General features: G+C 48.2%; 1 protein-coding gene across 3 annotated transcripts in view; it reads right to left on the reverse strand.

The window, feature by feature from the left end:
* TTLL9 (tubulin tyrosine ligase like 9) overlaps window positions 1-16,396 on the reverse strand; it is a 64,531-nt gene that overhangs the window by 25,182 nt on the left and 22,953 nt on the right. For all 3 annotated transcript variants that reach the window (XM_079979619.1, XM_079979617.1, XM_079979618.1), the window contains exon 5: window positions 11,669-11,854. In XM_079979619.1, coding sequence (XP_079835745.1) covers window positions 11,669-11,854 — 186 coding nt within the window. The remainder of the gene's footprint in view (window positions 1-11,668; window positions 11,855-16,396) is intronic.

The following is a 16,396-nucleotide window of genomic DNA, read 5'->3' on the forward strand; positions in this document are numbered from 1 at the left end:
ACCGCTCCGGCGGGAAGGTAAACGGCGTTTCCGTGCACTGCTCTGGTTTAGTCATGCTGGCCACATGACCCAGAAGCTGTACACCAGTAAAGCGAGATGAGCTCCGCAACCCCAGAGTCAGTCATGACTGGACCTAATGGTCACGGGTCCCTTTACCTTTTATCCTACAATTATTTGGCTAACTTGGCTGTTCAGGGTTCAGAATCCAAAGCCACTTGCTGGGTGACCCCTAGCCAGTCATCATCCCTCAGCGTTTACAGGTTTCTTGTTAAGGAAAAAATGGCATAACCTCATGCACTTTGCCTTGAGCTCCCTGGAGAAGAGATGGAATGCAGACGTGATAAATATTACTACGGTCCCTTTGCTAACACTGCCCATGAAAAGCTGCAAACATTGCCTGTGGAAGAAAATAACACTATAAAGTTATTTTCTGCAAAATAAGCGTGTAGATATACATGACCGAATTGAACCATTTGAAAAGGAGGTTTTTCGTTTGTCTGAGTTTTAGTGCAGAATCTGAATCCATTTCTTGCTATGGGGAGGGAATCACACTTCAGCTTAGGGGGCCCCTGTGTCCCTTATCACATAACAGGCACTTTCTGGGCCCCAACAATTAAGATATTGTGAAAAGCCTTAAGTCGTTTGGGAGGAAGGCTACAAAGAGGCGCCCGGTTTGTCTTAAAACCAGCCACCCACAAATTTTCCAGCTGCAGCTCAGCGGAACGGCTCGCCGCCTCCTCCCTGCTGTGTTTCTAAAGCTGACGATGCTATTTTATTTAGCAATATAAAAGGGAATGCTTGATGGTGTGCCATGATATAAAGGTTTTACGGGCACAAATTTGGGATGGTGGCATTACTCATGAGTGGTGGTGCCACGGGTGAGTTATGCTGGCCATCCCAGAGGAGAGCTGGTAAAATCTTTATGGTTCTGCATGTTGCTATGCAGCCTGTCTCTCCAGCGGCGCAGGGAAAAAGTTTCCCTTGCTCTTGCAAGTATTGGGGGGGGGGAGTTTTAAATGGGACTGCTTCCACCCCCACAGATGTTTTGGTTGTTAATCAAGGGCTGCTAAAGTTACCCTTTCAGCCCATGCTGATGAGAAAACCACCTTGGAGGTAGGAATTGATTCTGTACGTTGAAGTTCCACTCTACGTGGGGCTGCCCTTGAGACTGACCCAGAAACTCCAGCGGGTGCAGAATGCCGTGGCGAGACTCCTTACGGGGTCTTCGCCGCGGGATCACATTCACCCGGTGCTATACCAGCTGCACTGGCTCCCGGTGGAGTACAGGATCAGGTTTAAGGTGCTGGTCTTAACCTTTAAAGCCCTTCACGGCCTAGGACCCTCGTACCTACGGGACTGTCTCTCCTGGTATGTCCCACGGAGGACCTTACGGTCTTCAAACAAAAACATCTTGGAGGTCCCGGGCCACAGGGAGCTTAGGTTGGCCTCAACCAGAGCCAGGGCTTTTTCTTTTTTTCTTTTTTCTTTTTTTTAATAAAATTTTTATTAAGGTTTTTACATTACAGAAAAGAAAAAGGAAAAAAGAAAAAATACAAAATAAAAATTGTTAAAAACAGTCAACCTTTCCATCACATTATTTTTCATTAACTTGTTTCTCGGACCTCCTCATACCTCCCTTTTTTGTATTCCAAATCAAATTATTGATTCAACAATTTCTTTCCCTCTTTACGCTACCCAAATCTTATTTTTAAGTTATTACAATCTTGAATTTTTACTTGTATCAGAGCCAGGGCTTTTTCGGCCATGGCCCCGATCTGGTGGAACTCTCTGTCACAAGAGACTAGGGTCCTGTGGGACTTGACATCTTTCCACAGGGCCAGCAAGACAGAGCTGTTCCACCAGGCCTTTGGCCAGGGCACAGCCTGACCCCCTCCTTTGGTAATCCTCACAGAACTCTTGCCCAATGGTTGCCATTAATTTGATTTTGAATTGATTTTAGAATGAATTGATTTTAGAGTGCTGTGTTACTTTTATTGTTGTTAGCCGCTCTGAGCCCGGCTTTGGCTGGGGAGGGCAGGATATAAATAAAATTATTATTATTATTATTATTATTATTATTATTATTATTATTATTATCATGGCTGTGAGCCACCCATCAATTTGTCTACTCCTATTTTAAAGCCATCTAAGCTAGCGGCCATCGCCACCCAATTTCTGTTCTTATCCTAAAGCAAAGTTCTTAACCCGAGGTACTATTTCTGGGTTAGTGGAGTCTGTAACCTGAAGCATCTGTAACCCGAGGTACCACTGTACATGAAACTCTCAGGCTCCTTGCATGTCAGTGGCCAATCCTGTAAGTGGGTGGCCTGATCCTTACCACCTGAGCCCCTGGCTGCGTATGGAATCATCTAAAGCCACACACAGCCCCCCTGGATTTCTGGGGCCGTGTCCTCTTCGAAACCAGCTCTGAAATCCCGGAATCCCAGCTCCCCCAGGTGATAAAGCAAGCTTTCCGAGCCTCGCAGGAAGTGAGATATTGGGCTGTTAAAACGTCCCTGTCTCAGTCTCGTATATTACCTTCCTAGTTTTAAGGCCTGTGTATTCCCCCGCCCCCCCAAGCGGAACATTTTGTAAGGCAAAGAAAGAAATATTTTTATTGCCTGCTCTTTTCATGAGATTCTCCCCACCTCCCACCCCTCGTTTAAGTGGCAGCTGCTTAAATCAGAACAGAGCATGGCATGGAGCCTTCCGTGCCAAGATGGTCAGACTTTGGGGGCCTGGAAGATGATTGACAGGTGCTAGCCAGCAAAGGAAGGTGGCTCATGCGCTCTGGGCTGGACTGTCACTGCAGAGCACTGTGCTATCTACTGCAGTATTCATTACTGTTTAGGGAAGCTTTCAATGTTTGATGTATTGTTTAGTCGTTTAGTCATGTCCGACTCTTCGTGACCCCCTGGACCAGAGCACGCCAGGCACTCCTGTCTTCCGCTGCCTCCCGCAGTTTGGTCAGATTCATCTTCGTAGCTTCCAGAACACTGTCCCACCATCTCCTCCTCTGTCGTCCCCTTCTCCTTGTGCCCTCCATCTTTCCCAACATCAGGGTCTTTTCCAGGGATTCTTCTCTTCTCATGAGGTGGCCAGAGTATTGGAGCCTCAGCTTCAGGATCTGTCCTTCCAGGGAGCACTCAGGGCTGATTTCCTTCAGAATGGAGAGGTTTGATCTTCTTGCAGTCCATGGGACTCTCAAGAGTCTCCTCCAGCACCAGAATTCAAAAGCATCAATTCTTCGGCGATCAGCCTTCTTTATGGTCCAGTTCTCACTTCCATACATCACTACAGTGGTACCTCGGGTTAAGTACTTAATTCGTTCTGGAGCTCCGTTCTTAACCTGAAACTGTTCTTAACCTGAAGCACCACTTTAGCTAATGGGGCCTCCTGCTGCCGCCGCGCCGCCGGAGCATGATTTCTGTTCTCATCCTGAAGCAAAGTTCTTAACCTGAGGTATTATTTCTGGGTTAGCGGAGTCTGTAACCTGAAGCGCCTGGAGCCTGAAGCATATGTAACCCGAGGTACCACTGTACTGGGAAAATCATAGCTTTAACGATACGGGTCTAATTACACTATTTTAATATTTTGTTGGAAGCCGCCCAGAGTGGCTGGGGAAGCCCAGCCAGATGGGTGGGGTATAAATAAATTATTATTATTATTATTATTATTATTATTATTATTATTATTATTACTGGAGCCTGTATCTGCATTTGTATCTGCCCCCCCCCCCATCCTAGAGATCCCAGATGCCATGGGCTGATTGGATGCCGAGGAATGGTGGGAGGAACTAGATGGGGAAACCCCAGGGGAAGAAAGTATTAGAATTCCTGCTCTGTGATTGCAGTCATGGGATTTTTGTCTTTCACATGACGATGTATGTTTTGACTCCACAGAGTGGGAAGTGATGAAGACAGGATGTTTGTGTTACTGTGTTCTGTGAAATGGGACTATTGCCCTTTGTTCTTTTTCTCTTTGCTGTCTGATGCTAGAGAGAGAGGGAGCCATGTTGCAGTGCTCCGTGTGGGTTTATATGTAAATAAAGTTGATTAGCCAAAATGCAGAGTTGCTGAGGTCTGTCACGCAAGGTGCGCAAACTCTGCGGATCCCTAAGTGTGCCGGTGTCGGTTGGCATCAGTCGCTGTGATGTTCGGGCAGAAGAAAACCTTTGAAGCTCCCGAATGAAAGACCAGGAGGGAGAGAACATGCAAGTCGGGCATGTGTCTCTGCCAGGGTCCTACTCGAGTGTAGGCTGAACTCCTGACATAAAGCCCAGAGTCTGGGGAGTCTTGGTGGGACAACGGAGAAGGAGAAGACTGGGAGAAGGAGGTGTCATAAGCTGAAGAGGCAACAGGGCTTAGTGAGTGGGGAGAGTCTGTGGCAGACAGAAGTTCAGACTCAGAGGCAGAAGCTAAAGCAGGAGAGAGGCCAAGAGACAGAGATGGGTCAGGCTGGTGAAGACGCACAGGTGGGTCTCTCCCACTCTTGCTGCGACAAGCCCCCCACCGGTCTCCCAGACAGGGCCGTCTTACCCATAGGCGCTAGGGGCACCCGGGCTCCAGGTTCTCAGGGGCGCCAGGCCAAGAGTCCGGGGCCCAAGAGTTGAGTCCGTGGAAGAGCCCACCTGTCAGTCGGAGTGCCGTGGGGGGCTCTTCTGCTGCGGGCGGCTCTGTGCCACGAGTTCAGGGGCAAACGAGCCAGCAAGACGCTGAGGTGGCCAGCCATCTCCGCCCTCCTGTGCGCCTGGGACTGTGCAATCTGGGGGGGGGGGGAGGTGCTGGGCGGATCTTTGCACCCCGGCGCCGCATGTGTTTAAGACTGCCCTGCACCCAGAACCAGAAGAGGCATGAAGAGGGCGAAGGAAAAGTTAGCTTCATGCAGGCGCAGTGTGCTGCTGGTCCCGGGGGGTTACCGTGTGGCGTGGTCAGAGTCCAATCCAAGGTCAAGGGTGTGGTATGGAGGCTGTCCGTCTAGGGCGAAGCAGGGTCCAAGGCAAGGAGTCAGGTGTGGTCAGGAACTCTGGCAGAAGAGCAGGACAGGGTGCCGGCAGGAACAGGTTACCAACAATGTTGCTTCCGCAACCTGGGACTGGGGCTGGCTGGCTGGCTTTTATGTGCCCTGAGGCATAGGGTGGCCCCGATCCTCTGATGACTCGCCTCTCCTGGCCTGGAGGCGAGCACTCTTCCTGCAGGAACTTAGTTCCCTCCACCTCTCTGCCCTGAGCCTCTGCAGCTCAGGAGAGGCTGGAGGGTTACTGGACCCAGAGGCAACCTCAGCTTCCTCTGACGGTGCTGAGAGTGGAGCACCTGCAGGCAATGGGTCCTCCATCACCTCAGGAGCCAGAGTGGATTCAGCTGGTGTCTGCTCCTGAGAATCCGGCACAGGTGAGGGCCCTTCAGGTTCAAGCCCCTGCCCCGGCTCAGCTGGTCCTGGAGGCGGGGACTCCTGTGCAGGCTGGGATTCCTCAGGTTCAGCCTCTGAATCCGGTTCCCAGGCCATCACACACGGTCTCAGATTGTTTGGGGAAAACCCTGGAGAGGTGGGGACTTGGGGAGGTGGGGACCTTCAGTCTGAGCAACTGTTTCATGGGGGCAAGACCTATTGGAGTGAGTTACTGTGCTCATTAGGCACTCCTGTGTTGATTGCGTTTTTGCTAATTAAGAGTTAACTCCAACTTGCTGGGTGTGATTTACTGCTGGCTCGCTGCTGACACCGGATAAGCCGGCCACTGGGTTAGCAACCAGGTTGGCTAGCGAAGTGAGCAGGTTGGCTGCTCCTTGTTCCAGTCCTTCTCTTCCAGACCCTCTTTCTGTTCCAGACCCTTTGCCTAATTCTTTCCTAGATCCCAGGGCTGCCAACACTACAAAAGCTCTCTTTTGCATCTCCATCTGCTCTGCTCTTCTGCATCCCATTCTCTAACGATGAAGCGACAGTGAGATATTCCGGCTTGATACATCGCAGGCATAAAACTTCGGGTTTCAGCTCGCAGAATTTGCAGCACAGAACTCCCAGATCCTTCTCATTAGGCACCACTCAAACCCAACCCCACTGAGGAAGCACCAACTTCACCTGCTATTCCAAGGCCTTTCTAGAATACGCAGCGTGAACGAGGTATTTAAGCGAATATTGACTTTTAACTTAATTTTCCTCTCCCCCTGCGAAAGGGAGAGGGTAGTAAAAAATGTATCTGTTAACCAGAACCTGAGGAGAACTGAACTCCTGCCTCCACCTCCAGAGCCTTCTTCAACCCGCGTCCTTCCACTTGTCGGCGCAACGTTGGTAATTGCAACCTTTTTAATACAGTCTCGTTCAGCGTATCCTGCTTTTCCCTCCCCAATGTTAATTGAGGATGTGGGTCCAAATCAGCTTAATGCAAGGTTTCTTGCTGGCAATTAACACAAATTATCATTTGTAGACTTAGATAATCGCTGGCTGTTATCCTCCTGGCAGTAATTCACGCGCTCGTTTGCATAATTGCCTCCCATTCCCCCACTCGGAGGCCTGTCCCTCGTTCGCAGGCGGGAGGCGAAAAGCGGCTGGTGCCAGCTTTTATCGGCCCGGCAAACGACCTGCCCCACTGCGAGCCTCGCAGATGGGTGTGGAGGTAATTATGCACGGCGGTGCCGTATTCATGATGCTAAAACGTCTCTCATCATCTGGCAGCAACAGCATGCCTTGCCTTGCCTTCTCTTGGCTTCTTTGCTGGCCTCCCAAAGAGGCAGATCTCCCCCCCCACACACACACACGCTCCCTTGGGGAAGCGAGTGAGCAGAATCAATTATTACATCCAGGAAAAGCTTGTTTCTCTTAAGGTCTCCGAAAGGGGCAATCAGAGCTCCGGGGGATGGAAGGCGACAGAGACCCGTTGAAGAAAATTCGGAGTGTTTCATTTATTATATATATCTACGTACAAACACACACACACACACACACAGAGAGAGAGAGAAATTCAAGTCAGCTCTCATTTAAAACCCACCTGGTTTACATTTTCCGAAACAATATTCAAACAATATTCGCAGCCATCCCTTGGAGTTGAAATTTTGCAGTGCCGGATAATGCATGCAAGCGTTCAAAACGTGGGCAAAGTGCCAGTACAAATGCAGATACAGTGGTACCTCGGGTTACATACGCTTCAGGTTACAGATGCTTCTGGTTACAGACTCCGCTAACCCAGAAATAGTACCTCGGATTAAGAACTTTGCTTCAGGATGAGAACAGAAATCGGGCTCTGGAGGCGTGGCGGCAGCAGGAGGCCCCACTAGCTAAAGTGGTGCTTCAGGTTAAGAACAGTTTCAGGTTAAGAACAGACCTCCGGAACGAATTAAGTATTTAACCCGAAGTACCACTGTACTAGTGAAAATAGCATAGAAAAATGCATTGCTTTCTGCTTTCTAAAACTGAACATTGGGTAAAATTATTGCATGCAAAGCTGTGTATATTAGGAGAAATTAGGTTTGCATGGGTGGGCCCTGCTTGGGTGCAACGTTCCTGAGATAAGAGCAGCGGCAGCTAGACTTCCGGGTTGGCGCCATCGCCGAATGGCGGACTCCCTCCGAGCTCCGGAGGGAGCCTGCTCGGCAGGGGCTGGGTCCTACCGCGTCGGCGTCGCGGGGACCCTCAAAAACCATGGGTGCTGAAACCCATGGGCATGGTGACTCGGCGGGCACCGTTTGCGCCCCCCCCAGCCTGCGAAGGAGCCTTTTTAAAGGCTGCGGAGCGGGTGCCGGGGGGGGTGGTGGTGCTATGAGACCTCCGCTTCCCCTGCCGAGCGAAGCCGCATGCCATTTGGCGGAGAGCGCTGACTTCTTCAATTGAAAATTCGGATTAAAAGAACAACCCGTGAGTAATTGGAAACTGGACTTAAAAAAGGAAAAAACTTTAAATTTTAAATTAGGAGTGAGTGGGGGAGGTGCAAAAAGGAAGTCAGCCTCCCCCCTGTTGTAGAGGATTTAAAGCAAAGGATTTAACAACTAAGATCGAGTGCTACCTAAGTTTGATAAAGCTATTAATTTCACGATGGAAAGCTATAAGATTGGGCTGGAGGAGAAAAGTAGATGTGAGCTAAAATGCAACCCCCCCCCCGGGACCGGGAGCGATCCGCGAGAGCGCCGGGAGAGGAGAAACAGAGGCTTTGACAGCTGTCAAAGGAGCTGTCAAAGCTGAAGAGTAAAAAGAGAACTTTGTTAGGAGGACTTTGCCGGTTACATTTGTTACAAATTAGATACAAATTGTTTAAAATAAGGAATAACAAGTTACTTTGACTGTTGGGTGGATCTGGAAGGAAACTGAGTAACTATAACCCCCCTAGAGGGGCTGTGGGACATTACAAGTATTGTTGCCATGGAATTTGAACTGGATTTTTTATCTCCTGGGAAACTGCAGAAATGGAATACTATTTTGTCTACAGAGGTCTCTACACTAAAGGAGACAATAGACTTATCTATTGAAGAATGGAAGGGACTTGACGTAAAGTTTTGTTCCTGAATAACAAAGCCTCTGTAGGAGATTTTAGAAGCTTTTGGAATTGGAACATTTTTGCAGGAGAGCAGGAAATGAAACTAGAGAAAAATGAGGAGAGAGAACAACAAGAACAACATGAACAATAAGAATCGGACAAAAAAAAATGGACTTTTTTGAGATAGAATTTCTTCCAAGACTGGACGCTTGAAACCAAAGATGTTTAAAAAGATGGCAAAGACTATTTAAAAAGACGGCAAAGTGGATTTCTGAAGGATTTCGGCCTAGATGTGGGATCTCCAGGATGACAACAGGCATTGATGGACATTGGGGAACGCAACCGGGAAAGGGGGGAGGGAAATTTGGAATCCAAAGGGTGTTAAATTATACTTTATTCTTTTTTCTATATTTTTAAAATTTTAATCTGTTCTGCATACTAAAGTGGGGAACTCGTGGAAGGGAGCGAGGTCGATTTTAGGGGAGGGAAAAACATTCTTAATATTGGGTTAATTGTAATAAGTTTAAAACTTGGGGTAAGAACTTGTTGAATTTATTTGAAAGAATTGGAATACAAAAGGGGGTGGGTTGGGGAAGTCCTGGAAAAATGTTAATGAAAATAAGATTATAGAATGGATGTTCTATTTTTTCATTTTTCTTTTTTTTGTCATATTTGAAAATGCTTAATAAATATTATTAAAAAAAAAAAAAAAGAGCAGCGGCAGCTAAGAGCAGTCTCTCGGGCACCTGGGGGCGTGCTTATAGGGGCGGGGCGAACCCCCCATAGGGAGGAACGGGATGGGGCACGTGGCTCCCATAGGGATAGCCCAGCCTGTCCTCTGTCTGCCCACTGCCTCCCCCCTCCAGCTGTAGGGAGGCTGAGGCCCCGCGGTGCCCCTCGTCCCTATGGGCGCCGTGTGTCCCGTCCCTATGGACCCAGTGGCCATCTGCCCACGGGGGATTTTGTCACACACACACCCCTCAGGGATGACACCCGTAGCATGCCGCCCCCACTGCACCCCCCCTTCTCCACAACTGACTAAGAGAACACAGCAAAGTCAGCTCACCTCCATTGCACACATCCAGAGTTGAAAACACTGCCCCACATATGATTTGGAGCAGAGACCACATAACACCAGTCCTGAGAGATCTGCATTGGCTCTCAGTACGTTTCTGAGCACAATTCAAAGTGTTGGTGCTGACCTTTAAAGCCCTAAATGGCCTCGGTTCTGTATACCTGAAGGAGCGTCTCCACCTCCATCGTTCTGCCCGGACACTGAGGTCCAGCGCCGAGGGCCTTCTGGCGGTTCCCTCACTGCGAAAAGCCAAGTTACAGGGAACCAGGCAGAGGGCCTTCTCGGTGGTGGCACCTGCCCTGTGGAACGCCCTCCCACCAGATATCAAAGAGAAAAACAAGTACAGTGGCACCTCGGGTTACATAAGTTTCAGGTTACATACGCTTCAGGTTACAGACTCCGCTAACCCAGAAATAATACCTCGGGTTAAGAACTTTGCTACAGGATGAGAATAGAAATCATGCGGCGGCAGTGGGAGGCCCCATTAGCTAAAGTGGTGCTTCAGGTTAAGAACAGTTTCAGGTTAAGAATGGACCTCTGGAACGAATTAAGTACGTAAACAGAGGTACCATTGTATCAGACTTTTAGAAGACATCTGAAGGCAGCCCTGTTTAGGGAAGCTTTTAATGTTTAATAGATTATTGTATTTTAATATTTTGTTGGAAGCCGCCCAGAGTGGCTGGGGAAACCCAGTCAGATGGGCGGGGTATAAATAATAAATTATTATTATTATATTATTATAAGCACCACATGCCCCTCCCTACCTGAGATCCTTTCCCTAAATCGGAGGCTCCCCCCAGACGAAGCGTGCTTTCTACGCCTGAACTGTAACCTTCCTTGCCATGGCCGCCTTTTCTCGCCTGCCTGACTGGAGCTGGGGAGCAGCAGCACGGTGGACGCCGCCATAATCTCCTCCAGAGAAGGCGTGTGTTTAATTTGTGCCAGGGCAATGGTGGAGCCACCTGGGTGTTTAGCAGCCCCCCTTCTAGGGCCCGGAGGGGGAAGAGTGTGGTCACCAAAGGCTGATCAATTGCCAAATGACTGATATTTGTGGAATACAGTTAATCTACATTGTAATATTGCAAACAGTTTTGCCTAACAATTTAACTTGGACGGTACTGGTTCAATAAAGCTCAAAAGGAAGGTTTGGGCAATTAATGATTGGGAGTTGCTGCATCGTTAAACTTGAGATAACAGACTTGGACAGCATCCCAGATTGGAATGGAGTCAGAGGAAGCTGCGCTGATAAAAAGGCAGTTGGAAAAATATATACTGTATTTTTCGCTCTATAAGACGCACCTTCTCCCTCCTAAAAAGTAAGGGGAAATGTGTGTGCGTCTTATGGAGCAAATGCAGGCTGCGCAGCTATCGCTGAAGCCAGAACATCAAGAGGGGTTGCTGCGCAGCAAAGCCTCTTCAACAACATTTGATTCAGAATATTTTTTTTCTTGTTTTCCTCCTCTAAAAACTAGGTGCGTCTTATGGTCGGGTGCGTCTTATAGAGCAAAAAAAAGGGTGCGGATAAAGCTGTATTCGACAGATGAAAGTATATGTTTGACATGATTGAGAATCATGAACTCAGGGACGGAGAATTATAAAGCATCAAAATTGAGATATGGAAAATATGGAAACAATGAGGAGAGGCAGGACTAGATGTGGAGATATGCTTCAGAGATCCAGACCGTGGTGAGCTCCGAAAAATAAATAATTATAATTCAGACTATAATTTGGTCTTTCTTATTTTAGTTTTTTATTTTAATTGGAGTACACTCATACCTCAGGTTGAATGTGCTTCAGGTTGAGCGCTCCGCGGCAACCAGGAAGTAACGGAGCGTGTTACTTCCGGGTTTTCCAATTGCACATGCGCAGATGCTCAAAATGACGTCACGTGCATGCACGGAAGTGACAAAACGCAACCCGCGCACGCACAGACATGCAGTCGCGTCTTACGTTCTATTCAGGATGCAAACAGGGCTCCGGAATGGATACCGTTTGCATCCCAAGGTGCCACCTGTATTATGATTGGATATATTAATTGGATTTTTTTATTGGAAAATCAATAAAAATGATTAAAAATAAATAAATGGTGGAGCCACCTCATCCCGCTTCCCCTCGGCCATCAGCCCTCTTACCGGCTTCATAATCCAGGTGAGTCCAGGGTTCTTGCGGAACTCCTCCACAAACAAGTGGTACTCTGAGGGCATCTCAAAGGTCTTGGGGAAGAAGTCGCACTTCATGGCTTCCAGCTTCCCAGAGTCCCTCTCCAGCTGCTTCCGAAACCGCTTCAGGTTCTTCACGATGTAGTTCTTCCGAGTCAGCTGCAGGGGCACGAAGGATGAGGAAAAAACAGCCTCGTATACTATACAGTCATAAAGGTAAAGGTAAAGGGACCCCTGACCATTAGGTCCAGTCGTGGCCGACTCTGGGGTTGCGGCGCTCATCTCGGATTATGGGCCAAGGGAGCCGGCGTACAGCTTCCGGGTCATGTGGCCAGCATGACTAAGCCACTTCTGGCGAACCAGAGCAGCACACAGAAATGCCATTTACCTTCCCGCCAGAGTGGTACCTATTTATCTACTTGCACTTTTGATGTGCTTTCGAACTGTTAGGTTGGCAGGAGCAGGGACCGAGCAATGGGAGCTCACCCCATCGTGGGGATTCGAACTGCCGACCTTCTGATCGGCAAGTCCTATGGTCTGTGGTTTAGACCACAGCGCCACCCACGTCCCTTACTATACAGTCATACCTCGGGTTAAATATGCTTCGGGATGAATATTTTCAGGTTGCGCTCCACGGCGACCTGGAAGTAACAGAGTGCGTTACTTCCGGGTCTCGCCGCTCGCACATGCGCAGATACTCAAAATGACATCATGCGCATGCAAAGAAGCGGAGAATTGTGGCACACGCAGACGCAGGTTGTGTTCGCTTCAGGATGCGAACGGGGCTCCGGAACGGATCCCATTCGCATCCAGAGGTACCACTGTACTATAGTAAATGACAAGCTTAAAAAATAAATATGTTTAAGTATAACTTTATGAAAAATACAGAAGGTTTTCTACTAGGGATAACGGACACAAGTATAGCAAGAGAAGATCAGAAAATATTCCTCTATGCCACAGGAGCGGCAAGGATCCTGACTGCTAAAAACTGGGGAAAAGAAATTGTGCCAACAAAAAGGGAATGGCAAGACAAGCTGTTAGAGTATATTGAACTGGCTAGATTAACAGAGGCAGTTAGAGATCACACTAGACAAGAGTTTCAAAAAGCATGGGGGAAATGCAGAGAATACTTCACAAAACAGTGCCCTAAAATACATACGTGGACTTGTTTCGATTAATGTATGCAGGAGACTTTGTGGATATTTAAGTTATAATTAAAAAAATCTTAATAATTATTCAGCTTATAAGAAGTAAATAAGGAGGCCACATACAGGATAAAGGAAGTCTTTTATTTGGTTGTTTGTATTGTTGTATGTTATGCTTACTGTATGTTATGTTCACGTTTAATGAGGGTGGATTATGTATTGGGGTGGGGGGGTTATGTTATGCTGTAAATAAAATTTCCAATATATATATATATATATATAGAGAGAGAGAGAGAGAGAGAGAGAGAAACAGCCTCAATAATTGCTCATGTGAAACGGGAGCTGCTTTATCTAGCTGTTCATCTTGCTCAGGGGTTCCCAAACTTATTTTGGTCCCTGCCCACTTGGTTCCATCAACTCATCCCCAGTTCCCACTAGGTACACAGCTAAAGGGACCCCTGACCATTAGGTGCAGTCGTGGCCGACTCTGGGGTTGCGGCGCTCATCTCGCTTTACTGGCCGAGGGAGCCAGCGTACAGCTTCCGGGTCATGTGGCCAGCATGACTAAGCCACTTCTGGTGAACCAGAGCAGCGCACGGAAATGCCGTTTACCTTCCTGCCAGAGTGGTACCTATTTATCTACTTGTGCTGGTGTGCTTTCGAACTGCTAGGTTGGCAGGAGCTGGGACCGAGCAACGGGAGCTCACCCCATCGCGGGGATTCGAACCACCGACCTTCTGATCAGCAAGTCCTAGGCTCTATGGTTTAACTCACAGTGCCACCCACGTCCCAAGAGCAGTTCCCACTACCCTGCCGTATAATAATAATAATATTATAATAATATTTTTTTTTATACCCCACCCATCTGGCTGGGTTTCCCCAGCCACTCTGGGCGGCTTCCAACAGAATATTAAAAACAATACAGCATCAGACGTTAAAAACTTCCCTAAAAAGGGCCGCCTTCAGTTGTCTTTCAAAAGTAAAATAGTTGTTTACTGCATCATTCAGAACAGCCCATTGAGGAAGACAGCAACACAGCACAGTTCAAAACAGTAACAATTAGCTGCGCATTGATTCAAAACCCAATTAAAACCACTTTGTTTGATTAATTCAGCAAAACTGATGATTCACTGATCACAGACACTGCATGAAAAATGTTTTTATGCCTTCTGCCTAATGAAAACAGAAGGGCAAGAGAAATTTGTAGCCTGTTTATATAGAACGACTTACCAAACATGCACAGACCTTCACCTATCACAGATGTACTGTAAGTAATTTATAAGAAAAGAAATAGCTATCACTAATAATTGGCTATCCTTTATCCTTTATCGGCTTGTGGCAACTCAGAATAGTAAATGGGGAAAAAGTGTCCAAAGGAAACAGCTTTGAAATCAATGAGAGCTGAAAATGTGAAGGGGTTTTGCTCTAACCTTGTCAACTTCTAATAATAATAATAATAATAATAATAATAATAATAATAATAATAGATGTTATTTATACCCTGCCCTTCCCGGCCAGAGCCGGGCTCAGGGCGGCTAACACCAGTAGAATTACAGTAGAAACCTAACGGGGGGGGGGGGGACCCAATATAAAATACAGGTCAAAATGCAATTTAAAATGCAGCCTCATTTTAAAAGTAGCCGATAAATCAAGACCATAAGGGGAGGGAAACATAAGGGTCAGACTGAGTCCAAACCAAAGGCCAGGCGGAACAGCTCTGTCTTGCAGGCCTGCGGAAAGATGTCAAGTCCCACAGGGCCCTGGTCTCTTGGGAGAGAGCATTCCACCAAGTCGGGGCCAGTGATGAAAAGGCCCTGGCCCTAGTTGAGACCAATCTAAGCACCTTGCGACCTGGGACCTCCAAAATGTTGTCATTTGTGGACCTTAAGGTCCTCCACGGGGCATACCAGGAGAGGCGGTCCCGTAGGTACATGGGTCCTAGGCTGCATAGGGCTTTAAAGGGCAAAACCAGTACCTTAAACCTGACCCTGTACTCCACTGGGAGCCAGTGCAGCTGGTATAGCACCGGGTGAATGTGATCTCGCAGCGAGGACCCCGTAAGGAGTCTTGCCGCGGTATTCTGCACCCACTGGAGTTTCTGGGTCAGCTTCAAGGGCAGCCCCGCGTAGAGCGAGTTGCAATAAATAAGCGATCAATGTACTTGGAGGAGCCCACCTACAGCCTCTTGCCTCTCCCCCCCCCCCCCCCGCCTAGAGGGGATGCATGGTGTTATGTACTGAAGTTCTCACCCTGGGCCAGCAGGGGGATACTGTGGATAGTTTTCACTCAGGTCCACATATGCATATAAAGGATTGAAAGTGACGTTCAGTGATTGGATAGTTACAGAAAGTGGTTACTGTTGCATTGTAGTGGAGGTCTATATAAGCAGGCTGGCTGAACCCTTCAGTTCAGTTCTGTTCTGGCCTGTGAATAAACAAGGGCTGTTTGAAGAATCCCTGTGTTGTCTGATATGTTCACCCACAACTTAACACATGTGGCTCCGGTCTAAACCACTGAGCCTCTTGGGCCTGCCAATCGTGAGGTCGGCAGTTCGAATCAGTGCAATGGGGTGGAGCTCCAGTTGCTCTGCAGGCTTCCCACTGGGGGATCGGGTAGGTCACCGAGAGACTAAGTGGACTGATGGCCTGATCCCAGCAGGCCCTTCTTATGTTCTTATGAAGATGCACAGCTCAAGGCTGTTTGCATAAAATGGTTAATTGACACAGTATACACTGCCCCCCACTGAAGGAGGAAGAGGAGTGCGGGGGAGCGCACCACCCCCGGCAGCGCGATCATGGCAGGATGCCATCGCGGCTGCCCCCCCCCCGCCCGCCAGCGCTGGTCGCCCCCCCAGGATACACGCCAGTCCCGCCCCGGCCTGCTTTCCACCCCCCGGTGCCACTGCTGCCCCCATCTCTACAACCCCAAAGGCCAGACTCACAGCAGAGGGCCTTCTTGGTGGTTGCACCCTCCCTGTGGAACGCCCTCCCATCAGATGTCAAGGAAATAAACAACTATCTGACTTTTAGAAGACATCTGAAGGCAGCCCTGTTTAGGGAAGGTTTTAATGTTTGATGGTTTATTGTGCTTTTAATTCTGTTGAGAGCCGCCCATTATTATTATTAGTATTGCTCTTGTTTTTAAGGAAGACATTCTGATTCTCAGAACAATGGATGGGTTTTGAGAAAGAGGTTGTGAGCAGAGCCCCAAACCTGATTCCATGGGGGACCATGTTATCAAAGTTGCTTTCAATTCAAACCAGGGTTGGGTGATATATCGATACATCAACCCAAACCGGTTTGAAGTCTGTATTGTGATATTGGTTTCATGGTTTCATAGCTTCATAGTTTTTGACCTGGCGATATATTGTGAATTGTGGTCCGTGTGTGCTATGCAAAAAAATCATAAAGGTAAAGGTAAAGAGACCCCTGACCATTAGGTCCACTTGTGGCGGACTCTGGGGTTGTGGCGCTCATCTCGCTTTATTGGCCGAGGGAGCCGGTGTGCAGCTTCCGCGTCATGTGGCCAGCATGACTAAGCCGCTTCTGGAAACCAG

The sequence above is a fragment of the Podarcis cretensis genome (genome assembly GCF_951804945.1).
Source record: "Podarcis cretensis genome assembly, chromosome: 6".
Classification (NCBI taxonomy): Eukaryota; Metazoa; Chordata; class Lepidosauria; order Squamata; family Lacertidae; genus Podarcis; species Podarcis cretensis.